At 39.8% G+C, this 27,357-nt stretch overlaps 1 protein-coding gene across 42 annotated transcripts in view; it reads left to right on the top strand.

Moving 5' to 3' along the window:
• Positions 1 to 27,357, top strand: part of CELF4 (CUGBP Elav-like family member 4) — a 555,840-nt gene that overhangs the window by 521,060 nt on the left and 7,423 nt on the right. For 4 of the 42 annotated variants that reach the window (XM_074203834.1, XM_074203826.1, XM_074203840.1 and 1 more), the window contains 6 exons: positions 1,859 to 2,002; positions 5,529 to 5,676; positions 6,919 to 7,068; positions 14,829 to 14,894; positions 18,533 to 18,613; positions 24,265 to 24,348. In XM_074203834.1, the coding sequence (XP_074059935.1) occupies positions 1,859 to 2,002; positions 5,529 to 5,676; positions 6,919 to 7,068; positions 14,829 to 14,894; positions 18,533 to 18,613; positions 24,265 to 24,348 (673 nt within the window). Of the gene's footprint in view, positions 1 to 1,858; positions 2,009 to 5,528; positions 5,681 to 6,918; positions 7,069 to 14,828; positions 14,895 to 17,811; positions 17,815 to 18,532; positions 18,614 to 24,264; positions 24,409 to 27,357 lie in introns of all 42 variants that reach the window. The other 38 variants (XM_074203852.1, XM_074203857.1, XM_074203858.1 and 35 more) reach the window with 16 other exon arrangements.

Below are 27,357 nucleotides of genomic sequence, written 5' to 3' on the forward strand. Positions count from 1 at the left end.
AAAGACCTTGCCTTTTCAGAACAGAGAGGAAGAAAGTTTAGGGCCAAGTAAAATGGAGAGTTGGGAAAATGTTCAGTATCCAAAAATAGAAGAGGAGAAGAAGAAAAAGTAAGGCTTGGCTGAGATTGAGGTAGGGAAGGGACCAGAGGCAAGACAGAGAAGAGGAATAACAACAAAGAAAGGACTGGAGGAAAGAGGACTGAGTCCAAATGGGATTGAACAGAAGATTCACAGCCCAGTTAGTTCCCCCCTAATAGTGATGGGCTCCACTCATTGGGGTTAATGATCCAGAGTGTGTCCATGCTTACAGACTCATTAGGGCCCATGCCCAGTAATCGTTATCAGGAATTATGTGCATTAGGTAACTCACTGTTATAAATAGGATCTTGGAGGATCAATGACTCTCCCACCTCTCAAATCCATCTATTTGCCAAGAGGATAATCAAGTAGAAACTGGGGAAGGGGAGCATGGAAGGTCAGATTATGATATAATTCCCCTAATTTTGAACTTCATATTACAATAAATCCTTCTTCCCCACCCCCTACTACAGTTCAGATTCTCCAGCCCATCCTCCAGTATAAATCTAGGGATCATCATGATTACAATGATCCATGCTCTGTACAGAGAGGCAGTATGTTGTAATAGAAGGAGTAATGAATTTGTAATCCAAAAACCTGAGTTCAAATCCTAGATTCACTATTTACTAAGGTGGATAACTGCCTGAGTCACTGGTTTCCCATTTTGTAAAATGAAGGGCTTAGTTATTGATGATTTCCAATGGTCCTTTCCAAGTAACTAAAGTCTATGATCCTACCTAGCCTCTTCTACTTTCCAAATTATTACATGTCATTTTTCAAATTTGATCCTCAAACTCTTCTGGGAGATTTTACAGATGAGACAATTAAGGTCTGAATATATAAATGACTTGGACAAGATCATTTAACAAGTTAATAATATATCAGATTATATAGTCATCTGGGGGTGGGGGGAGGGAGTGGATAGAATTCTGGGCCTGAAGTCATAAAGAATTATTTTCCTAAGTCTAAATTTGACCCCCGATATTTATTGGTTATGTGACCTTGGGCAAGTCACTTAATCCTGTTTGCCTCAGTGTCCTCATTTGTAAAATGAGCCAAAGGAGGAAATGACAAATCATTCTAGTATCTTTACCAAGAACATCCCAAATGAGGTAATGAAAAGTCAGACAATTAAAAAAATGACTGAACAACAATAAACAAATTATGTAATTACTGTCATATATATACACATTGTATATATAAATTCTCTCTCTCTACACAGACACACATAGATACACACACACACACACACACACACACACATATCCTCTATATAGGCATACATACATACAAGTATGTCTCTCTAGGTCTCACTTTGCTCATCTGTAAAATATGATGGCAGGTTTAGAAGACCTCTAAGGTCTCTTGCCTATAGTCTAAGAATCAGGATAAGCAAATGTACCATTGGAATCACTACAATTAAATGGGGTGAGGGGTGTTGGGGGAATTTTTATGATATGGTTGATATTTGCAATCTGAACCATTGTTCCCTCCAGATAATAAGAAGTTATCAAACTATAATAACATATGAGATTCTCTAGGATTTCCAGAATGCTAAAGAAAACAAAAATTTCCCTAAGTCAAACCATCTCAATACAGTCTCCAGAAAAGAAGGGAAAGGAGATGTTCAGAACCAGGGGCATAATCCATGTCAAGGAGAGAGTTGTTCATGCCTAGAGAATGGAGACATGGAGGGAGGGAAAGAGAAAAGGGAGGGAAAGAGGGAGGGAGGCCCGAATTGGTATCTGTCTCACAATCTCTCCTCCTCCACTCACTTCAGGGAGCTTCATCCAGCCTGGTTGTCAAGTTTGCAGATACGGACAAGGAGCGCACAATGAGGCGAATGCAGCAAATGGCGGGCCAGATGGGCATGTTCAACCCTATGGCCATCCAGTTCGGGGCATATGGAGCCTATGCACAGGCAGTAAGTGTAGAAATGGTTCTGGGGCAGGAGAGGTGACAGTCAGGGTGGTGGTGGTTAAGGGAAATTAATGTGGAAAGAGCAAAGGAGGTCTCCAGGGAGTTACTAGAATCTATCCTGAGCTCCCCCATACCTAGTTCTCTGTTTGAAGAAGACCCAGAGGGAAAAGGAACCCAAATTTCAGGGAGCCACTGTTCTGTTATTGGGACTGAAAGAGTTTATGCTGAAGGAAGCCCTAGATTGATGGGAGAGATTGCACTCTTGGTTCAGTGAGGCCCCAGTCTGATTTTTTTTGGGGGGGGGTTGGGAGTAAGAGGGAAGAAGACTGTCTTTGGAGAGGCTTGGTTTGGTTGGACAAACAAGAAAGTCACTCCCAGGAATCAAATTGGTTAAATAGTGCAAATAACTACAGTGCAAATAGACTAATTAATTGAAACTCTGACACACTGCCTAAAGAGGTAACTCAGATGTTGTGGGGTTAATCAGGACAAACTTCTTTAAGGAGGGAGGTTTAAGCCATAGATTCAACATATCATTTATTTTATCTACCAGGTGTAAAAACATTCTGGTAGTTGCCGGTGACACAAAGAGAAGAAAAAAAACAAACAAACAAGAAAGTCCCTCACCTACCTACATTCCTCTAGAGGCAACCATTCTGAAGTAGAAGAATATGGATTGCGGGATTGGGGGGTGGGGGGAGAGGAGGGAGGAAGGTGAGAAAATAATTCACACAAGGGGAAATATCCTCCTAAAAGGGGAAGAAGTAAGAATTATTCTTTTGTCCAGAATGGTATATTAATATTTCAATTAGAAGAGTGTAATGAGGAAACTAATGAGAAGGAAAGCTGGAGAACTTGGAGACTAAGTAGATATAAATAGATAGATCAATAGATAGCTTGATTGATAGATAGATGGTGGGTATCAAGGAAAATTTGTGGACAAAATGGGAGATAATAATAATACCCTACATTTGTATAGAATTTAAAGCTACTTTCATGGGCATATTTTCAACTACTGCTTACAACAACCTTGTGAAGTCAACAAGGCAGAGATTATTCTCCCTATATTACAGATTAGGGGAGACTGAAAATCAGATTCTTGGGATTATATATTTAGGTTTGGAAGAGACCTCAGAGACCACTGAGTCCAACTCATTTTACAGTTGAGGAAACTGAGGTCCCAAGGGAAATTAAGTGACTTGCCCAATGTCCCATGGCTAGAAAATAGTGAAGCAGGATGAGAATTCAGGACAAGAAAGAAAAATCATTATCCACTCCAACCACCTTTTCTCTTCCTTCCTTCCTTCAGATTAATGCCCCTTGTTCTGTGCCTCTCCTAATCTCATTTTAAACTCATTTACACCTTGATGCTAATGACAGATAAAACTAGTCCTCCTTCCCTCCTCTCATATTCACAGCCTAGGAAAATTTGCATTTTAATGGGTGACAATATCTTAACCCAAAGGAATGCAAATATAATAGAGGAATATCAGGTCCCATGACAAGATACTGAAGATGGCATTTCTACTTTTTTGGTGACCTTCTTATCATAATTGAATACCTCCTCTGCAAATCTATAGTAAAGTTGAGTCTACTAAAAGGGTTGGGAAAGAGGAAGTCAGCAAATGTGAAAAGATAATTTTGGTTGTTGTTAAGTGGAATAAGAAGTAAAAACAAAGTTAATTATTTCATTGCCCTTGTGGCCAGTTTTGCCCAGGATCTCTAGATTCTATAACCCTAGGGACATCAAAAGAATTTCTTGTTATACAATCATGCATTCAAGGAGGCCTAGAACCACTTATGACTTTGAGAAGCTGTATCACACTGGATAAAACATTTAACCTCCCTAAGTCTTAATTTCCTCATCTGTGAAGTGGGGATAGTAATACCACCTCACAAAGTTGCCAGGAAGAAATTTATAAACCTTTTAAACACACAGAAATGTGAGTAGCTTTTATTATATCAGATCCTAATTATAAATCAATACATCACAGGTGGGGGGGGAGCAGCTATGTAGTACAGTGGATAGAGCACTTGCTTTGGAGTCAGAAGGACCTGAGTTCAAATCCAACCTTAGACACTTAATAATTAACCTAACTGTGGGACCTTGAGCAAGTCACTTAATCCCATTGCCTTAATTAAATAAAATTGAAAAAAATACATCACAGGCAGGGATAGAGAAGAACAGAGCTGAAATTATTCAGAAGGCAAAGAATAATTGTGTGATATACCACCCCCTCATTTTACAGATGGGGAGGAAACTAAGATTCAGAAAGGTTACCATCAGGATTACATTCAGGAAGTGGCAGACAGTCTATAAACTGCAATGCTCTTTCTAATGGACCATGCAACTGCTATGTAGAGATCAGAAATAGGGAACATCTGAGATCAAAAATCAAATCCCTGGGTCCTAAATTTACTCACTTTTTCTGGTTTTCTCATGGCTTCTACCTTTCCCCTCAACTTCCTCAGTATTGAAATATCCTAAGTGAATTTGACTCTTTTGTGAGGAACTGTGAAGCTACAAAATATACATAATTGGAGCCTCTCACAAGGCTTTAAAATAGTAAACAGTGCCTGCTGGGATAACTCCCCTTCCTTTGAATATCCTTCCAACATTTGAAGTTATGATGCTTTGAGCTAATCAATTTGATAGCCAATAAGCATTTATTAAATTCCTTTAAGGTCTACCTTCTAGTCCTTGGGTATACCTGCCTTGGTCATTAGTCACTGTGAAACCTTGAACAAGTCATTTCATTTTTCTGAGCCTCAGTTTCCTTATCTATAAAATAAAGGACTTGAACTATATATTTCTAGAGTTTCTTCCAGTATCTAACATTCTATGATTCTTTGAGACTGACCTTAGGTACTAGTCACAGGGAGTATAAAGTTTCCTTCTTGCTACTCTCTCTCTCTCTCTCTCTCTCTCTCTCTCTCTCTCTCTCTCTCTCCTGTTAGAAAATATTCTTGAGTCTCTTCCTTTTCCCAAAAATATCTCCAAAATATTCCCAACATTATTTACCCAAACAATAGTTCACTGCTCTGCCAGTCTGGGACATGCCCCTTCTCCCTGAAATCCCCATGTACCTTGTCTCATCCCATGTTCAAGAATCTATTTCTCCATTTTTTTAGGATATCCCCTTTTCCTAGGACTATAAATTTTAAAACACAATAGCTCACCAATTTAATTGAGGTAACTGTACTGTTCCAAACCTCCTCCCCAACTTCAATCAGTGAAGTTAGAGAGGAATGATTTCCTCTATTTTCTAATCACTTTTGAAAGGATGATATATTTTTTTTCTCAAGCTGGGACCCACAGGATCACAATTCCCACAATGTTCCACCACCAACCCAGGCAATTTGTGGAAAGAGCAAAACCTATGCTTCCCATGAAGTTGTGAGGGCCAGAGAGAAGAACTATAATTATAGGGATGAAGGGCTATATTAAGGGGAGTCATGATTCCCCAAAATGGTGGGGGCAGCCCCACCTGGGAGCGCGTGATATTTTTTCCCCGTTCCCTTTGCCCCAGCTGATGCAGCAGCAGGCGGCCATCATGGCATCCGTAGCACAGGGAGGCTACCTGAACCCCATGGCAGCCTTCGCCGCAGCCCAGATGCAGCAGATGGCAGCGCTCAACATGAATGGCCTCGCGGCCGCTCCCATGACCCCAACCTCAGGTAAGTGACTCTACCTTGGAGAGTCCATGGAAAGGGAGAGAGGAGCAATGTCAGAAAAGGCATGAGAGTCTTTCTGCTCATCTGAGGTGACAAAACATTGGCTTAGGACAGTTCATTGGGGAGGCGGGGGGAGTGCTGCTGAGATCAGTTTCATGGGATTGATTCCCATATGGGTCAAGGAATAGACCTTTGATTAGAAGGAGGTAAGAGATTTAGTATTATTATTGCCTCTGAATGTTTAGATAGATGGATAAGTTATACCATCATCATTGTTATAACTCTATTATTGCCCTGACAATCCTCATTACAAACACTATCTTAGTTCTCTTTGCCATCATTACTATCATCAATATTGGTACCAACTTCACTACTATCTCCACATTATCATCACAGTTATCACCATGCATATCACCATCTCTACAATTCTCATCACTAACATACTATCAGAACCATTACTGTCAGTACCCACTGCTGTCATCACCCTCACCATCCTTATCACAATCACTACCAACTATCATTATCACTATTATCTATTCTAGGTCTGACCAATAAATCATTCTTGAGGGACAAAACAGACCATGATGAGAATGGGACCCCCATATTTAGTCTCTGTACTGATTTATCAAAGGCTGTGTACCTGAGCAGTAGATCTCCATCTAGTAGAACTGATTGGGAGAGGTGGGGAAGAACAGAATTCATAAGGACCAAAACTTAATAACACAGACCAAACCAATCTATTAATTTGTCCTTACTGAGTACCTATTGTTCTCCCAGTCTTGTGCTCTACAATACTGAGACACAGAGGAGATGACCTATCCCCTTCCTTTGGGGGAGCTCAACTTACTCTGGCAGACAATCCTATCCATTCACAACTAGAAGAAAGTACCAGACAGTATATGGCCATACACTACATTCTCCTATTCAGACATTAAGTGATGTTGGAATTCAAAGAAAGTGAGGTCAGTGGACTTGGTTATTCAGGAAGAAGACTCAATGGGACTCAATTGGAACCTTGAAGAAAAGGTAAGATTTGGATAGGAGTTGGAAAGGCATTTCAGGTATGTAGGAGAAATGGTAGAGGAAGAATATTACAATGGAAAAACTCAGAGTTTGAATTGTCAAGGAGACAATGAGGAGATCAGACTCTTTCCTCAGAAAATAGAAGGCCAATGAGGAAAGATATTGTACAAATCCTTTGCTATACCTGTGTTTCTCTTTCCCCCCCTTCCCTTTATTCCACAGGTGGTAGTACCCCTCCGGGCATCACTGCACCAGCTGTGCCTAGCATCCCATCCCCCATTGGGGTGAATGGATTCACTGGCCTTCCCCCACAAGCTAATGGACAGCCTGCAGCTGAAGCCGTGTTTGCCAATGGAATCCACCCCTACCCAGGTAAGGCAGCTTCCCAATCCTTTATAGCCACAAGAAGAACCTCCCTAATCCCTTGCCCTCATGCCCTATTCCTTCCTCCTCAGCCACATATTGAATAAGGGAAGATATGGCACAAAAAAAATGACCCAGACAGGATGTCAGATGCACAAACAACTGAATTTCATGCTCCCATTAATACGAGGTTTCATTATTCACTAAAAGGTCCATGCAGAGGTCCTTTTCTTCATCCTAGGGGTACCCTAAGCCACTTCAGATCTCCAGGCAGGCAAAAAATGAAAACCTTTCTTTTGTTGACATTACTAAATCATGATGGAGTTGAAACTAAAGGAATTTAGGAAAGTAAACAGGGAAATTACATCAAGAAAAACTATAGATAAACAAGATAACAAAGGCTTAGAATTATTAGTTCATTGACTCCTGTCTATCAAGTCTGGCCACTCCTCCCCTATTTGCTATCAGCTTTAAGCATTTGCCCTTCATCCCAATATCTGCTTCTTAACTCTTAAGGGAGAAAGGAAATGCCTATATACCTGTCAAGTAAAGGATACATCATGAGTAGAAACAGATTTGATTATTGTTTGGCAGGAGATCCCTGACATCTCTTTCTAAGGACCTTTTGGAGTGTTTCCACCCACAACCTTGTGTGAAGGGCAAGCAAAACCATATTTAGACTTACAACTTGGAAGAGACTTCTAAAGTCCATTATTCCAACCCCTTCCCCAAAGCTGAGATGCCATTTGCATAATCCTCCACCATATTCATTCAGTCTAGTTGAATAGACTCAGCAATGGGGAGATTCTTACCCAAAACAACCTTTTCTAATTTGGACCACTTTGTATTATTAATATATTTTCCTCATGTTGAACTGAAGCTCTCTTTAGAGGACCATGTAGAACAGTAAACCTTTATTTCACATAACAGTCCCCTAAATACTTGAAGCTCCCTATAATACACCCCTCACCTCATCCTCTCTCCTTTATGATAAACAGTTGTTTTGTTAATACTTATTTCAGATGGCTCCCAATCATATTTGTCATCTTCCTTTGGGGTCACTCCAGATTATGAATTGTTCTTTGAAATGTAACTTCCAGAACTTCTTCCAAAGTGGTCCAATGAGGGCCTGGTACCTTGGGTTCATCACCTTCCTTGTTCAAGATGTAAGAATTATAATTCTAAGAAATCAGCTAAGAGATAATTAGCTTTGTGGAGCTGCCATGTCATACATTCATATTGAGCTTGCAACTCATTAACACTCTTAGATCACAGGATTACAGATTTCAAGTTTAAATGAGAGAGTATTTGTAAAGCCCTTAGCACATTGTCTGGCACACAGTAGGTATGGTATAAATGCTTATTCTCTCCTTTCCCTTCAAACTGAATGTACCACAGAGATAGATTTAGATAGAGCTAGTTCAAACTTCTCATTTTACAAATAAGATTTTTTTCATATAAATTGCTTCCCAGAACTGTTTTCCTTTCCTGGACATGCTTAATGCTTGTTCCCAAATATAAGACTTACATTTATTCTATTAAATTCCATCTTTTTAGTTTTAGTAGTCTTTGATCTTTTTAAAAATCCCAATTCTGTCACCCAATATTTTCTACTCCTTTAAACTTTTCTTGAACTACAAATTTGATAAGCATGTCACCTATTTTTTCTTTCATCCAGTCACAGGTAAGAAAAATCATTGAGTATAACTGTGTCAAGGACAGAGTCTTGGGGCACCCTACTAGAGACCTCTTTCAGGTTGATATATTAATCAAGGGGATCTGGGTCCTTTCATTCTGCCAGTTCTGACCTCAACTAAATTTACTATCATTCAGTGCATATTTCTTCACCTTTCCTCTGGAGATCCCATGCTGAAATCAATGAAATTCATAGAAATATATCATAGACCTAGATCTCAATCTTTGAATTTAAAAGGGAAGGTGAAGATTATCTAAGTCATTCTGATTTTATCTAGAAGACTGCTTAAAAAAAAGGAAATGAGTCTGTTCTATTTGGTTCTCAATGAACCAAATGGTTATAGATGATCACTGCCTTCTTTCATAAACACTCCTTCAAATAATTCATTTTAGAATCTTAATAGAAATCAAACTGGGGACAGCTATGTAGTGTGGTAGAATGAGCACTGGGCCTAGAGTCAGGAAGTCCTGAGTTCAAATCTGATCTTAGACACTTATTAGTTGTGTGTCCCTGTGACCCTATTTGCCTCAGTTTTCTCATCTGTGAAATGACCTGGAGAAGAAAATGGCAAGCTACTCCAGTATCTTTGCCTCGAAAACCCCAAATAAGGTCATGAAGAGTCAGATATGACTGTAACAACAAGAAATCAAAGTCAGGGGCATTAGTTTATACTTTATATTCACCTTCTAAGAAATTTGGAGAAGCATTAGATTAGAGAACTGAAGAAACCTGAATTCAAAACATGCCTCTTAAATCTCCTGATTGTTATTCCATAATTCCATCTTCCCATCTACATTACCTATTCTCATCAAACAACACATAGCCTTCAAGTCAGAAATTTCTTCTCACCAAATTATACTGATACTTAATGAGATGGATTTGAGAATCTTAGCAATTATATACCTGGCAACAACATTTGAGAAACTTAAATGAGAAAGAAAAAATAGTACATACTAGAAGAAAAGCAATTTCTTCACACATTTTGTAAAAGCATAAAGAGATACAGTGCTTGACATTAAGCCTTCATGACCCTCTACCAGTTACTCAGGGTATTTCTCTTAAAGATAATAGAGGAAATCTTAACTTTAGCCATAGTAGCTTTTACCTCTCAGTCCTTTCCTAATCTTTTATCCCCTAACCAAAACATTGGACTTCCTTTACCTTCCTGACCCCTGAGTTCTGCCACAAATGAGTTCAGAGTTCTGCCACAAATGAGACCTCATTCCTTCTATCCTCTCTGTGATGCTCTCCTCTCAGATTTCCTTAATACTATACACTTTTTTCATTCCCTTCTGCTCTTATCTCCACATATTGTAGGTTGTTTCTAGGGTTTGGTTTATAAAGGAAAGAGAATATACATATTCATAAGTCATACTAGTATAAGATAATGTAAGATGCATATAAAAGAAATCTATCTAATCTTGGAGTAGGCAGACCTAAATTTCCTAAATCATCTTATACTAATGTTTTCCTAAGCCCAATCTGGACTCCCTTGATTCCCTCTTGCTAAGAGTAGTCACTAAATCTGCTGCCCATAACACCTTTGATAAGAATAATGTCCTTTCTTCGAAATACAAATGACATTTGGGGATTCAATATCCCCCTCCTCCAACCCTGGGCTCTCTGGTCCAAGCTTTTTGGTCTAGTCTTCTAGTACCAGGTGTGTTTTCACCCAATCAGGAAACTTCCATGGCATAGGAGACAATGCACTCTCCCCAGATTACTACAACTCACTTAGCTAACTAGATTATAACAACTTAAACTGCTTCATCAAAGGACAAATTTTTAAAAAGGCAACAGAAGCAGATAAATTAGAATAATCACTATCACCTCATAATCAGAATTCAATTTGAAATAAAAATCATTCCAGAAATTCACATTATTCCCACATGAGCTTAATGATTTTGGAAAAACATGGAAATACTTGCACAAGATAATGAAGAACTAAATAAGCAGAACCAAGAAAACATGGTATACAGTAATAGCAATATTGTTTTAAGAATGATTCAAATGGATAAATTATTTTTCTCTCCTGGGCTCCCAGAAACACTAGTCTTAAGGGGTGGAGGGGAGTCATAAGCCCTGTCCTTGAGGTTCTTTCAGTCTGATGAAGACAGAATATACCTAGAGAGCACAAATGCAAGACTCAGATAATAGACAACTGTAGATTAACTGGATATAACTAGAAGACCCAGGGCTGAAGAGAGATAATCATTATTTCCCAGTGTTAATCAGGAATAAATATCATGGAGTATAAGATTCTGATTTCTGAGGAGATAACACTAAATAGGCAGTGTGGTTGTTCTCCCCAGTACTGCAGAGTTCTGTTCAGGACCTGGGACAGCTCAGTGAGAACTACTGATACCCAGGAGAAAACCTAGAAGTTCATTTATGGACAATTTCATCCATACTACAAGCAGTCATTATGGGTAAAACTAGCCAGTAGCTGGAAATAGTTCTACTTTCCATCCAATTTCAAGGAAAAGAGTTCTGAATGAAAAGGATTAGTTGACTGATGGAAGTAGTATATAGGAAAGAAAACTGGGCTATAGAAGTCCCAGGCTTGGTTCTGACACTTGCTAACTCTATGGCTAAATTTTTTTCATTTCTAAAATGAGGGTTTTAACTAGATCAGTTTTAAAGTACCTTCCAGGTCCAACATTATTTGATTCTATAAATGTTTCTATGCTCCTCTTCACTCTGTTTAGAATAAGAATATTAATTGAAGAACCTATTTAACATTTTCAAAGTACTTTTACTTTCATTATTTCATTTGATTCTCACACATAATCCTGAGAAGTAGGTAGATGTTATTGTGTCCATTTCCCATGTGAACAGGAAAGATGAGGGCACTCTAGGTAGAGGAAACAATACCAGAAAATCTTTAAGGACCAAATGAATATGGCCTTTGTGGAAAAAAGTGAGGAGAGTCTGTACTAACGAAGGATTAGAGGAGTGAAAAGGAGCCAGAGTAGAGTTGGGAATAGAAGTCAGACAAAAAAGGGAAGGCTCAAAGAGGTTAAGAATCTCTTGGGAATTCCAAATTTGCATCTGGACTAATTCTACTTCCCATCTCTTCTTCCTACCTCCAAATGTACTCAATTGCCACTCCCAAGGAAGTGGCAGAGAAATCTAAGCATCTGACTTAAGATGATGAGTCTGTTGAATGTTTGGTTATGATATAGGTCCTAAGAAGCTTTCTTCTCTGTAACTGCCATAGGCAACGGGGATTTATAGAGGCACAGAATAACCTCATCTATGTCATCCACATATGCATATAAACAAATAAATGCATATACATTTATCTATTCCTCAGTTAGAGGAATAAATTATAATCCCAAATACATTTAGATGGTTTCTCTTCCTTTTCTTCCCTGGCAGATTACCCCTTCTTTATCTCCTCTATCCACAATGGCACGCCCCCTTCTGACATCTGTGAGCTGCTTCATTACAATTTGGAAATGTTTCTTTCCCACATTCCTAACAATCTGCCATGTTTTATAAACCATTCCTTGTTAAGAACAGGAGGATGAAAGAGAGAAGGAAGAAATGGTGAGGGGAGGAGGAAGTAATGTTGCAAAAAGATTTAGCCATCATTAAATGTAAAGTTTAGAGCCACCAAAAAAAAATGGGATCCTTCAAACTTTCTAAGCCTTAGACACTTTTCTCTAATGGATTATTAAGCATATAGTTTTTAAGTATTTGGAAAAGAAGGCAATAAATGCATAATCTATGTCTGATTGCTTATAGTCTCAGAAGAGGAGAGATAAAGGAGGAAAGGAGAAAATTTGAAACTCAAAATTTTAAAAATTTGAAGTCAAACATGGAAACAATGTAAAGACTATCAGACTGCCTTTTGTGGTGGGGAGGGAAACGAGGTGGGGGAAATTTTAAAATTCAAAGAACAATTTTAAAAAATAATAGAAAAAGAAAGTCAAAAAAATTTACATGAAATTTGAAAAAATAAAATATACAAGTTTTCAAGAAAAATTAATGAAAAGAAAAAGAGTGATTACTAGGAACTAATATAGGTTCATTTAGAAACAAGACCTGACAAACATCCAACTTCCTTTCTTAATGATAATGCTCAATTGATCAGTCAGGGAAACCTCACAGATATAGTGAATCTTAATTCAGTAAATAACTTGACAAAGCCATATCTTGTGATTATATAGAAAGATATGAGCAGAATTCATAATTGTTTTGTATACTCAAAGAGTGTTAAATAATAATCAATCTCAATATGGGAAAAAAAATGTCTTATAGCTTTGTCCCAGCATCTTTGTTCCTATAGTGTTCAACAATTACTTGGTTGAAGATATAGAATCAAATTTGTAGGTGATGGAAATTTAGAAAAAATAACTAAAGTGATGGATGATATTCTTTAAAAGTTCCTAAAAGCTCAAAAGGCTGAAAAGGTATATTATAAGCCACAAAATTAAGCCTCAATGTAAAGTCTTTCATTTAGGTTTAAAACATTAATTATAAAACTGTAATTAGGACCATGCTTTTTCATGAAATCCTTTTTTTTTCTGACTTTGTATATGGAAATATTCCTTCCTGATGTTTTTCTAAATTTACAATAAAAAAGGAAAGAAAAAATCAATAGCAAAGGAACAGAATGAGAAAATCATAATAATTGGGGATGGTAGTAGGGGAACCAAAGATAAAGCACTGGGCCTGACTACAGGAAGTTCTGAGTTCAAATCTCAACATAAGTACAAACTGTGCGACCCTAGGCACTTAATCTCTGTTTGCTTCAGTTTTCTTATCTGTAAAATTGGATAATAATAATAATAACTCATTTCCCAGGGTTATCACAAGGGCAAAATGAGATTATATTTGTAACATGCTTGGCAAAGTATCTGACACATAGTAGTGTTTAATAAATATTAATATTAGCACTTACTTTGATGTGTACTAAATTTCATATATAATGAACATGTGCATATATATATGCATATGTTTATATGCATATACACATACTATACAGCCTACACATACTAGATATGCATGCATGCTCATACACACACATGATGTACACATGTGTATGCACATCTATGTGTATATATACACATAGAGTATCTAAGGCTATCAGATGGGCACCAGGGGTATCAGATTGTCAAACTTTAAAGTGTCATATAAATATTAAATTAAACTATTAAAAAGCTAATGTGATCTTAAATTGAATGAATGAATGATGGTCTCAACTGTAGTATTACATCTAATTCCAGGTGACACATTTAAGAAGACATTGGGGGCAGCTAGGTGGCACAGTGGATAGAGCACTGGCCCTGGAATCAGGAGGATCTCAGTTCAAATCCTACCTTAATAATTGCCTAGGGGCGGCTAGGTGGCGTAGTGGATAAAGCACCGGCCCTGGAGTCAGGAGTACCTGGGTTCAAATCCAGTCTCAGACACTTAATAATTACCTAGCTGTGTGGCCTTGGGCAAGCCACTTAACCCCGTTTGCTAAAAATAATAAAATAAAATAAAATAAATAAAAAAGATGCTATGTATCAACTTTTACCCTAAATTCTGTGTTCTCTACACTAAGCATCTCCTGTTCTTATAACAGATTTCTATATGATATAGTTTCCAGAGCCTTACCAATTAACCTCTTCTGGACACCTTTGTTTGTTTTTGTCTCCAATCTTGTGTAATCTATAACCGGATCTTGTATGAGCTGCTTATTGCTTGGATGTCATTTGACCATTCTTTGCTGAAGGGACAGTCTAGAAGCCAGGACTGGCAAGAGGGACTGCCAAACACACAGATCTGGTCCTTACCCCTAAGGGTAGGGACCAGGAAACTTGGACAAATACAAGGAAATAGAGTATCATTGTCAAACCCAGGGTTGTGGAAGTCATTAACTGTTATTTTCCTTTCAAAAATGAGGAATCTTTCTAGAAGAAGCAAAAAATGTTTAAAGAAAAAAAAAGGGTTCTTAAACAGTATAGAAAGTGAGGAACCTAGGAGAGAGTCTGGGAGGATGCCAGAGGATCCAGGAGCCACATGGAGGTTTCAGGGAGCTACTGACCTCTGTTCTCTTTTTTTTTTTTCTCTCCTCCAGCACAGAGCCCCACGGCGGCTGACCCCCTGCAGCAGGCCTACGCAGGAGTGCAGCAGTATGCAGGTCGTTAGTATTGACGCTTTCTCCTAATAACACTTTCCATGAATCCCTCTTTCTGTCTCTTAATCTTTCCCTCATCATATTTCTATCACTCTTAAGTATAGTGACCAAACCCAGAAACCCCTGCAATGCTTCAAGTTGTGAAAGGAGGCATGAGGATGGCAGAGAGTATTTCAAGGATGAGATCTGGGGAGGAGGAACTCTGTTTAGAGACAAGGGATTGAAACTTTACCATTCCCTACCTCCTCCTCCCCAGATATGACCCACTCTGAACTCTGGCTTGGGTGAGGGAATGGCAATCAAACAGAGTGACCTCACTACATACACATAAAAGTCATAAGAAAAGAGGCAGATACAATGCACCTCCTTGGGGAGTTTGTACATAGTTTGGGAAATAAAGCACACAAATCAGATATAGAAGAACAAAGGGCAGTATATGGTTAAGTGTGAAATTGTGGGATTGTGAGAGTGTTCCTAAGTGCTGAAAATGGACAGTGAAAAAAGAAAGGATTAATGTGAGTGGCAACAGTCATGGAGGAAGTGGAACTTAAGATCAGAGAATGTAGTGTGTGTAGTATTTATATAAGAATATGTAAAAGGAGTAAGGAAGGAAGGAGGGGAGAAGGGTGAGGAGAGGTAAAGGAAGGGGAGGGGAGATAGGAGAAAAGAAAAGAAGGAGAAGGAGGGGGAGAAAAGGGGGTAGGAAAGGAGAGGGGAGAGGAAAGGGAGAGGAGAGCAGAGGAGAGAAGAGGTGGAAAAAAATAAAGAAGGAAAAAGGAGGAAAGGAAGAAAGGTATATGCTGGGAAATGAAGGAGGGACAACAGAAGATGCAGGGAGCTCACAGTATAGTTAGGGACATGAGACACACACACATATAACAATTAGGAAACAATAGAGAATAGTATTTCATTTAAACTTAGTGCTGTAGGAGGTCAGAGTGAACTCAAGTAAGGGAAACAACACTCTCAGAGCCTTCCCCATACCTCCCAACAGAACTTGCTGCTCCTCACCTCCCTGTCAGGAGTTCAGGCTATCCCTAGCTGCCCTAAATTGATAGGGAATAAAACTAAATTAAGAAATGGGACTTCAATGCTTTGATGACCATTAACTCCTCCATCCTTTCCTTTATTCCCTTGGGCAGGGGGACCACTTTAGATTATTTCTCCCTTTATACTAGGCACAGTCAATTCTGGATTATCTGCACTGGAACAGTATCACAGATAACCCAAAATAGTAAATGATCCAAAACACTGAAAAATGTGGCAACCATCAGATATTCCAAAGCAGTTACTAATACAGAAGAATGAATAAGTTTAAACAAATTTTTCTTCATATTCCTTCCTCCCTCCTTTTGCCTATTCATTATTTATTGGTTCTGGAAATTTTTTTTAACTAATGAAAGATTTTCCATTCTAATGCCAACTGCTTCAAGCTAAAACGCACATATATATACATACATGGTCATGCATGTGTACACACAGAGTTTGCTTTCAGTAAGCTCACACTGATGAACAGAGAGCAAGATGTGATAAGTCATAGAGAAGATAAGAAACAGTATTAATATTTGAATTATCTATATGGGAGTAAATAAGTAAGCCCCGATGTAACTAACTACTTATATTGATACAGTTTTTTAAATAAGGAATGGAAAAAGCATGTATTAAAGGTTTACTATGTGACAAATACTGTTAAGTTTTGGGGTTACAAGTATTAGCAAGAAAGAATTTCCATTCCAAAACAGATACAACCCTCCTAGAGAAGTGGTGGTCAGAAACAGAGAATAGAAGTCGAGTTGGTTTGATCCTGTTTGGGGATTCAGAACTGGAGGGATGAGGTAAGATGAGAAAGGGCACCCTGGAAGTTGCCAAACTTGAGGAGATAACAGGAGAGAAGTGTAGCTGAGACTTTCCTGAAACAGAGGTCTTGGAGAAGTAATTACCACTCAGGCCAGTAGGGGCCCCAGAGTGTAAGCTTTCCTAATACTGCACACAGTATAGTAGTCTCCACAGTGAACCCTGCACAGAGAAACAGTGGGTAAATACCTACATTGTGTGAAATGAGTAACATCAGGAAGCCCTGATGTGCAAAGTATCTTCCCCAGTGATCTGTCCCAACCTTTATGCATCCCCTCCATTATAGTTCCTTCCCCTTGACTTAGGCAGTATTCCCCCCAGGATCCACTTTTTAAATGAAACTTTTCCCTGGAAGGAGAAAGCACATTCAGTCCCCAGAGGTTTCCAGATTTTTTTCTACTTAATAGGGAAGGATGGTGATGGCAAAAAAAGAGCCAAGGATTGAGAAGAAGGCACAGGAGCAAGGGATCAAAACAAACATTGCTAATAATGCCAATAGCCCTTGCTAACTTGTTCCCTTTCTCCTATCCTAATTTAACATAAAGATGGAAACAAAGAGGAAATCAGAAAAAAAAGTTCTAGAGAGAATTAGACAAGAGAGAAGGGAGACAGAAAAGTCAGAGGAAGAGGAGGGGCAAGAGAAGAAGAAGAGAGAGGGAGGAGAGGAAGAAAAGAGAGAAGGGAAAAGGAGAGGAAGAAGAGGAAGGGGAGAGTTCAAGAGGAAGAAGAGAGAGATGACTTGGAGAAAAATGAGAGAAGGGGAGTTAGAGGAATAGACTGAGGAAGGATATGAAAAAGGTTCTTTCAGCTCACTTCCCTGTCTCCCTTCCTTTGTTTCCCTCATTACTACGTCTAACTAACTAACTAACTAACAAATATGCTCAACTTCCTGAGCAAACCAGGATCCACTTCTTGATATATGACCAAGAGAGAGGAAAGTTAATTATCTTAGAATAACCCATGGCAAACCAGAGATAACACTAAGCTGAGACAAATTATGCAGTACTTTGACTTGTTTCCTCATTTCCTAAATGAAAGTGGAAACTGGTTTTTCCATTGTTTCTATAAGCTGGTGTCCAACAGAAAAACCAAGACCTCCTTCCCTTGAACCCTTCCATCTCCTTCTCCTGACTGGTCCTAACTGGCTAGTCACAACTCCCGTCACTCAGAACAGGGAAGCTAAACACTTGAGCCTTAGTAAAAGGATGACAGTAATGTACTGTTATCTCCCAGTTCTTTACACAAATAGGACAAGTATTTTGTTGATTATCTACAGTCTATATTTCTCTAAAGGATGGTTTCCCCACCACCACCACCACCACTATTACAACCTCCCTACCAAAACCATTTTTACACCATCTACCAAATAATTCATTCTTAACAATGTCAACCTGTTGACAATCTGATCAGGAAAAAATAAATCTGCTAAGTGAATACATTACATCATGGACTGCAAATGGTCTGAGGTTAACCTTTGCTTGAGGATAACCCACTGTTTTGGATTATCTCATTTTGGATTATCTGTCATTTTGTGTGAGGCATTGTTTTGAATGCTTTACTGTTTGGCTTTATCCACTGTTGTTATTTTCCCTGCTGCTGCTGCTTCTCTCCATTGATGCAGATAATCAAAAGTTGGCTTTATCTTCATTGACAAAGCTGAAAAGCGTATTTTGGCTTGTTTGATTTTACTGCCTGATACTGAAATATTTCTGTCTCTCATTCTGTTTTTCTTTCCTAGTTTCTGTCACCCTCTCTCACTCTGGTCTCCCTCTTCTTTCTTCTTCCAACAGCCGCTTACCCTGCTGCTTATGGTCAGATAAGCCAAGCGTTCCCTCAGCCGCCTCCAATGATCCCACAGCAACAGAGAGAAGGTAAGTCTGGGAACTAGGATACCTGGATCCCAGTCCCACCCTTCCTCCCTCCACTGCCCTCCCCATGCACAAACCCTTTAACTAAGATCACTGTCTCCAACTGTCCTGAGTTTGAAAGATGCTATCGAACCCATTGTCCGTTGGGGAAAAAGAGAAGAGTTATTATTTCTCTATTCAGATGTGTAGTCTCTTTCCTGGTTGTTTTTGTAAGCAGTCCAGTGTGAAGATAGGAGAGTGAATGAGATGTCCTTGAAATTACTCTGTTTGCACAATAGTTTCTGTAGTGACTCTAGTGGAAGCCAACCTCCAGTATTCCTTTTTGTTTTGCTCTTCCAAACTAGTCAACTAAATTTCCTTTCTACTTAGGAGAGTTGATCTATTGAACCGGGTTAGGATAGGATTTCCTTCAAGGGCAGTGTCTTCACTTCAAAGGTCCTTGTCTTCCCCTCAGTGTGCCTAAGGTGGAACCTTTCTTATTGACTCTTCCCCATGGGCAGAAAGAGAATCACAAGTATACTTAGAGTAACTCAAGTGATGTGTCAATATGCAAGATTATGGAATTTCATGACTTCCTTTTCCAATCAAAAGGTGTCATTTTTCATTCTCAAATGAAAAAATTTTCCTCTTACCAAAGGAAATCTAGTTCTAAGCTACTACAGAGAATTTATATTCAATGATTACCTTAGCAACCAGCCACTTTAATAAGTTGTCTCTGATACATCTTAATGTAATAAATATTTTCCAACAGAATAAAGCATTTAAAACTAATATTTAAACAGAAAATCAATTAGTTTTAAGCAAAGACTTAAAGAGATATGGTTCACATTCCTGGGTGTCCCTAGTCCAATGGAAGAGACATGGCTCACCCTCTTATTTTCAGCATAATGGGAAATAAGTCTAACATTGAAGCAGGTGGTAAATGGAAAGGATGTTGAATATGAAGTCAGAGTACCTGGGTTCATAATCCTGACTCTGGCACTTACTACCTGTATGACTTTAGGAAAATCAACTAACTTTTTGAGCTTCAGTGTTCTGATGAGAGTTGAATTAGATTACCTCTAAATCCCATTCCTGTTCTCAATCTTTGATCTTGTGAATGAATGGCAGATTGTACAGTATTTTAGGAATTGCTGAAAGAAGTGATAAAGTCTTCTGGGAAAATTTCATCCAAGAACTGCTCTGGGCTATTAAGGACAGGTAGAATTTAGAGAAGAATGGGGAGGCTATTCCAGGTTGATGAGCAATTTGTCAAAGTAGAGATTAGGAAGGAGGGAAGTAGAATCAATCATGGAAGAACATCTAAGAGTCCTGGGGAGAGTTACTAGTCCACACTCTGGTGAGGTTCACTGAATAGTGGTAAGGGTCTCCAGTGGTAGCAAGGAAGGGTCTCCTATAAAAAGACCTGGTAAACAGATTGGATTCAGGAAATAGTGTACCATTCTCCACTGGCAGAAACAGTTCAAAGATGACTAAAAGGAGAAAATGTTTACAAATTCATATACAGATGGTACAGTATAGATAGAATTAATCTCTACTGCCATCACCAATTCACAAGAGAAGTGGGAGAAAAGTCCAGGCAGATAAAAGGCCAGCTAGATTCAAGAAGGTCAGTTAGATCCAATTCCGCCTGGGTTTTCTTCCTTGACTTGTTGTCTTGCCTGCGATTTCACTGGCTGACAACTCTAAAGTTGTCAGACCATCATTTTCATTCTGTTTCTCTCTCCCTGTATCTTAAGACTCTTTCCTGGTCCCAAAAGGGTTCCAGTTCCTTCAGATTCTCTTAGCCTAAATGTGAACTGTCTTCCCTGTCTTCCCTTCAATGAATTGAATCCAAGATTGTATAGTGGAAAGAACCTAGGACTTGTCAAATTACCTGAGCTCCAGCCCCAGCTTTGACACCTTCTAACCACTTGACCTTGAACAAATAACTTTTCCTCTGTCAATTTGTTTGGTAGGAATAATTATATCTGAACTCCTTACCTCAGAGACATTTCATGAAAAAAATATAAAAATGTGAATTTTTTTTAAAGAGAGCTTTATGCTTTAGGTAGGCTTATGCTAAGAAGAACTATGAGAAAGAAGGATAAATTTGATAAGGGAATAAAAAAAAGATCTAGACCTAGATCTCTATATATTTTCATAGAGTTAAGTTTGAAGAGTTTTCCATTATTGTAACTTACCCCTTTTGCCCCAGTATTTCCTCATAGGAGACAGTGTAGCATGAAGATCTTGACAAGTCTTGTTCTGTCATTCCAACTGTATGACCTTGGGTGGTCACTTAACTTCTCAGTGCATTAAGTAATTATAGGTAGTAGGGAAATCGAGATTTTTCTAAGGGGGCAATCTACAGCCTAGGAAGGGGACAAATAAGAATACTGAAGTGTCAATATTTCTGCTGGCCATTAAGCCCTTACATGTGTTATCTAATGAGAATATAAGGGGCAGGTACTGTCTTTCCACACACACACACACACACACAGGCATGCACACACACACACACACACACACACACACACACACACACAGGCATGCACACTCTCACACTCTGCATTTACCATAGTCCTAGCCACTTCTTGAGTGTAAGTATGGAATAATGTCTTACCATTCATTCATTCATCAGTATGGGAGACTATATATATCTGAACTCCTACCCTTGTAGATAAAGACCTAGGGAGTTGTCTGAAGCATAAAGATGTTAAGTGACTTGCCCAAGGTGACACAGGTGAGATTTTATCCCAGGTCTTCTGGACTCTATATCCTGAAGCCTAAGCACAAGGCCATACTGCCTCTACTAAAATAAGTATATCAAAAAAAATGTGATCCAAGGTAGATGTAAAAGTATCATAAGAAAAGTACAGAATGTGTTGGGAGTACAGAAGGTAGCAAAATTATTTCTTGCTGGGAAGAATCTGAGAAGGTTTCATCTAAAGCAGCATCTGAACTGATTGATTCTTGATGGATAGGTAGCAATTGGACTGGCAGAGATAGAAGGAAGGGTATTCACTGGACCATGGATTTAGATTGGAAAGGATTTTCTAGATCACTTATTCCAAAACCCCTCATTTTACAGATTGGAAACCTGAAGTCTGGAGAGACTTAGCCAAGGTCATACAGGTTGTGAGTGACAGAGCCCAAGGCCCCAATCCAGGTTCACTGACCAGAAATCCAGTGCTTTTCCTACTCTATGACACTAACAGTGAAGAGGACAATGAGAGCAAAGACAAGGAGCAACAAGAAAATTTTAAGTAGTCTCATGGATCCAGGAGTAGAGCTAAAGCATAGGATTCATTTAAAGGGATGGGGGATAAGAAGAGTGGGGGAAGATGGGTCTAGCTTGACCTTTGAGTATGAAAGGCTAGGTTGAAGTTCTTAGTGTGATATATGACACCACTAGACAAATGAGAGAGTTTTGCACCTTTAGGGTCCTCTGAAAATTCACAGTCCTATTGAAATGCAAATTATTCCAATTTCCATAGGAAAGTAAGGTATTTCCTCACCTGAAAACCAGCCCTGTTTGTTGTGCATCTATATAAAAACTCACCTGAAAAATCACATTAGGGAAGAGACCCATCCTAACTAATGTCAGTCCCATTTTTCTGGATTGGTCATATATTATAAAGGGAAGCTAAAAATGTACCCATGGAATCTTCCCTGAATGGCATTGGAACTGAAGGGGAAGCCCCCTAGCTAGCTCCATGAAGCCTGTGAGCCTCTAAGATAGTTATCACAAAAGGTCATTCCATTTTTCTTTGTAGGCAAACACTTCAAGAAAGTGTCTAATCAGACCTATTTAGGCTTAGTTTACAAACAACTCTAACTACCTTATTTCTATAGCAGATTTAGAAATAGCAAATTAGAATGGAGCTGGGGGCTGCTAGAATTTGGTAGCCAAGAAGTGACTGCTGACATCCTGTCAACAAGGGAGGAGTCAGGAAAATCATTAAAAGCAGAATCAAGAGCTGCCAAAACCCAGCAGTCAGAGACAATTTAATACAGGGGCAAATGGCTAAGTAGTGCAGGGGTGTCAGAATCAAATAGAAATTCGGTCCACTAATCTGCACATAAGGATCCCTTTGGGCCACACGTATTGACTTAGTTTTAAAATATGACACTATCTATGTTTTGTTGTACTTTTAAAATTTATTTTGTTGAATATTTCCCAATTACATTTTAATATGGTTCAGACTTTACTCCCATAACTTGGGCCACATGTTTGACACCTCTGGTGTAATGGAGAGAGAGCTGACCCAAGAAGTCAAGAAGACTTGAATTTAATGTCTACCTCTGATACATACTGACTCTGAGACTCTGAGCAACTCATTTAACCTCTGAGTGGCCCAGAAAGATCTCTAAGATTATAAATCGAAGAGCAGTTGGTTTACATTGATGGAGATCTTTCCTCTCCTGAGAGCCTCCTACCTCTATGAAATCCTAGACCTGGCTCCCTCCCTCCCAAAACACAAGCTGCCATGAGGTAAAACTATGTTTCATCTAAAGAGGGCTTGATTTTGAGTGGGGGCTAGAGGCTGCTTGGAAGCTGCGGGATTGAAGATGAGACTGGAAAGATTTGAATAACAGGGAGAGGATAAAGTGGTGAGGAAGAAAGCATTTCAGTTAGAAGGCAGGACATGAGAAGCAGGATTTATCATGGCATATACAGAGATTATAAAAGGAGATTATGGAATACCCCTCCCAAAATATCTTAAGAATCAAATGTGTGGCTTTCTCCTTTTGAGATAGTATGAGTGCAGTCTTATAAGAAATGCTAGGAGTGTCAAAATATCTGATTAATTCTCTTCAGCCTGAGGGTCCCAGAAGATACTAGGGATGGAGGTAAATATTGGGTGATCCCACTGTCTAGAGGCAGACTGTCGATTCCCTCCCCTAGCTAGTACCCATTTATGTTTATTCATGAAGCTTTATAATGGATATGATCACCAGCATCTAAAAATGACAACCCCTACATGAGCATCCTACTTTTCATGTCTGTTATCTCATCTGATTCTCATAGCATCCCTGTGGAAGTGGGAACCACCAAGATTATTATCCCTATTTTTCAGATGAGGAAACCAAGGGCACTGAAGGGTAAAATGCTTCTGCAGTATCATAAATGTCCTGACTCCTAATCCAGTGCTCTTTCCATCCACATACTAGCCTTCCTGTGTTCTAGTTCAAAAACCTATTCACTGAAATATTAATCTTAGATGAGCTATTCTCTATCTCCCAAACTTTGCCCCACCCTACCCCACTACCCCTGGTTAAGCTGGAAGACTGCTCATGTCTCTTCTATCTCTGTCTGTCTCTGACTCTGTCTCTCTATCTCTCTGTCCCTATGTGTCTCTGCCTGTCTTTGTGTCTCTTTTTGTCTTTCTATGTCTCTTTGTTTCTCTGTTGTCTCCATGTCTCTATCTCTTTCTCTCTCTCTCTCTCTGTTTCACTCTGCTTCTGTCTCTATCTGCCTCACTCTGTCTCTCTCTCTCTCTCTGTCTCTTTCTCTTTCTCTGTGTCTCTGTCTCTCTTTCTGTCTCTCTCTCTCTGTCTCTCTCTCTCTCTGTCTCTCTCTCTCTCTGTCTCTCTCTCTCTCTCTCTCTCTGTCTCTCTGTCTCTCTCTTTTTCTCTCTCTCCCTTGTCCTCTCCTTCCTCAACCACAGGGCCAGAGGGCTGTAACCTGTTCATCTACCATCTGCCCCAGGAGTTTGGGGATGCTGAGCTGATGCAGATGTTCCTCCCTTTCGGTAATGTCATCTCCTCGAAAGTGTTTGTGGATCGGGCGACTAACCAAAGTAAATGCTTTGGTGGGTAAAGATAACAAACCAATTAGATTCACCTAGGAAAGGGCATTGCTCGCAACAAGTTACCATTTGCAAACTGCTTTTTATCTGCCTCCTTTTTCTCCTCCCCTCTTCTCCCTTCCCCAGCTGTCTTTCTCTGATTCTCTGGCCCCCAATCTCTCCTTTCCCCATCTCTCAGTTTCCTTCTGTGGATCTTCTTTCTTCTCTGAGTTTTCTGCCCCCATTCTACACCCTCTCTGACCCATTCTGAGGACTGGGTATAATGTCACAGCTAAGGGAATCAGTTAGGACTCCTCCTTCCTCCCTTGACCCTCCCTGACCAGTCCCCCTGAAAGGAGGCTGGGGGTTGGGGTAAGTCCAGGAGGTTGTGAGGAGGGAGGCAGAGATACTGTGGTGGATATAGGTTGGGGAGAATGGGCATAGGAGTCACACCACACAGAAGATGACAGACAGACAGCAATTCCAGTGCCAGGTCTTTTCTGGGAACATCCACTCCTTTACACTGACCCTTGAGGCAGAAGGGGTAGGGAATAAAAATGAAAAGAGGCACCTTGTTTCCAGGGCCTTCCCCCTTCTTGATACCTCCATCAGAGCTCTCTAACCATGGGAGCTGGGGAATGGCTATGGTTATAGCAACATGGCCCACCCTATATTGGTGTCTGTCTGCCTCCTCCCTGCTCTGCTAAGCCCCAACAACCCAAGTCTCTTCTTCCCCACTAATGACACTGCATCCTCAGTTCCCATCTTACCTTTCCTAGTCTCTCTGCAACCCATTTTCCTCCCCTTCTACCATCAACCTTCCCGCCTATTTTTCTTAGGTCCCTTCTGTTTCTTTCCTATTTCTCTCTTTTTCTCTCTAATTTCCCCTTTCTTCTCTCTCTCAATTGATCAATTAGTATTTACTGATTCCTACCGTGTTCCTAGCCCTGAGCTAGGAATTGTGGAGGACACAGGAGAAGCTGACAGCAGTCCTTGCCTTGAGGAACTCCCAGTCTCCCTGGTGGGCCAAGGACACACGGTGACATAATAGTGAGCAAACACAAGGCAGGGCAGGGTTAAGTGCTAGCTTGTGTGACAGAAGATAACTGTCAAAGCAGTTAGAAAAGAGTGACTGCATTGTTAAGGAAGGCTTCATAGAGGAGGTAGAACACAAGCTGGGTCTTAAAAAAGATGACTAAGGTTTCAATTTCTAGAGGGGAATGATGAGGACATTCAAGTGGAGAGTAGAGCCCAGAGATGGAAATGAACAGAAGATGACAATGGTACAGCAGCCTGGCTGGAGCTGCGGGCACCTGGTAGAGAGAAGGGATTGAGTGACATATCACAAGATGGTAGAAGGCCTTGCATGTCAGAATCAGGAATTTAGATTTAATAAATACAATCACTAGGGAGCCATTTAAATTTATATTTTTCAGGGTGGGGAAAGCAGTGTACATGACGAATTGGAAGGAAAAAAAAATAAGAGAAGCTAGGTGCTCTCTAGCTCCCTCCTCAATTTGCCCTGCATTCATCCCTCTGTTGTCTTCCTATCTTTTCCCTTTCTCCCTCCCCTAGTCATGCTCCCTACATCCCTACCAGCTCTTTCTTTTGGCATAATTATCTGAAGAAGGACCCTGCCCTAGCTTCTGCCTTAAATACTGTGAGGCCTGAACTCCAGGTGGGGGAATCTGTCCCATTCTGGGGACTCTGGCTTTCTTAGAACAGTACAGTGGAGGCTGAATGCACTGGCTCAATCAATTGTCCAGTCTCTTTCCACTGCAGGGACATGGTACACACAGTAGCAGTCAGAGATAACCAGATATCTAGGTACTATTATCTATTCCTCAGGGGCTGGATTCTGAAGTGGGAGTGGGGAGACAAGGTGTGGGTAGAGAGTTCTCACTGTTTCAGATACTTCAGGGATAGGGACTGTGGGCAGCTGGTGGGGTTCCTGAATTGTAGATGAGAGCCCAAACCACAGCATGTGGCTATAGGTGAACTGTGTGTCTCTGTCTGTGCAAATTTGTGCCCATGAGTTATTCCTGTGTAAGTTTGTGTGTACATGTTTCTCTGTATTCAATTGAGTTCAACAAACATGTATGAAGTGCCTACTATGTAGATGTCTTCAAGGAGTTTAAAATTTAGTTGGGGTTTGGGAGGGAGAAGAAGACATAGATTCTTACAATATCAATTTTTAAAGATGATGCTGTGCTTAGGAGAAGTGAAATAAATGGCCCAGGAGATTCAAGGAGGGAGAGATCACTTCCTGGATTTCCTGGTGGGGTGGGATGGGGTGGGGGTGGGGGTTCAGGAAGGGCCTCATGGAAGAAGGAAAACCTGAGCCGGGTTGTTGAAGAAGGGAAAAGATATCAATAAGTGGAGATGAGAAGCAGGGACTCGGTTCCAGGCACGAGACAGCAGGACAAGATCTTGGAACAGTGAGTAGCTTACTTTGACTGGAGGGTAGCATATTTACACAAAGGGGGGAGTAATGTACAATAAGAATGTTATAATAATCACAGATACCTATATATAATGACTTAAGATTCACAAAGTGCTTTATATACATTATCTCATTTTACCTTCACAACCATACAAGGTAGGTGCCATAGTATTATCTCAGTTTTAGAGAAAAGGAAATGAGGTTCTAAAAGGTAGCAAATGATTACTCAGCTAATAGCTAGTGGGGGATTATTTGAATCCAAGACTCTTCTGACTCCAAATCCCCCAATTATGCTTTCATTGAAATATGGTATACCTGACTGATATCAGTTCATGTAGAGCTTTAAATGCCAGCCTGAGATTGTGGGTTAGCTCAGGAGGCAACTGGTTTTTCTTCTTCTTCTCCTATCCTTCCTCCTTTTCCTCTTCCTTCAGAGCAGGGGAGTGACTAACTTAGATTGCTGAATAAGGAAGATTACTTTTGCCTCTAAGCCTAAGGTAGACTAGAGTAGAGGGAGATTGGAGGCAGAA

Source organism: Macrotis lagotis, chromosome X (genome assembly GCF_037893015.1).
Source record: "Macrotis lagotis isolate mMagLag1 chromosome X, bilby.v1.9.chrom.fasta, whole genome shotgun sequence".
NCBI classification, from domain to species: domain Eukaryota; kingdom Metazoa; phylum Chordata; class Mammalia; order Peramelemorphia; family Peramelidae; genus Macrotis; species Macrotis lagotis.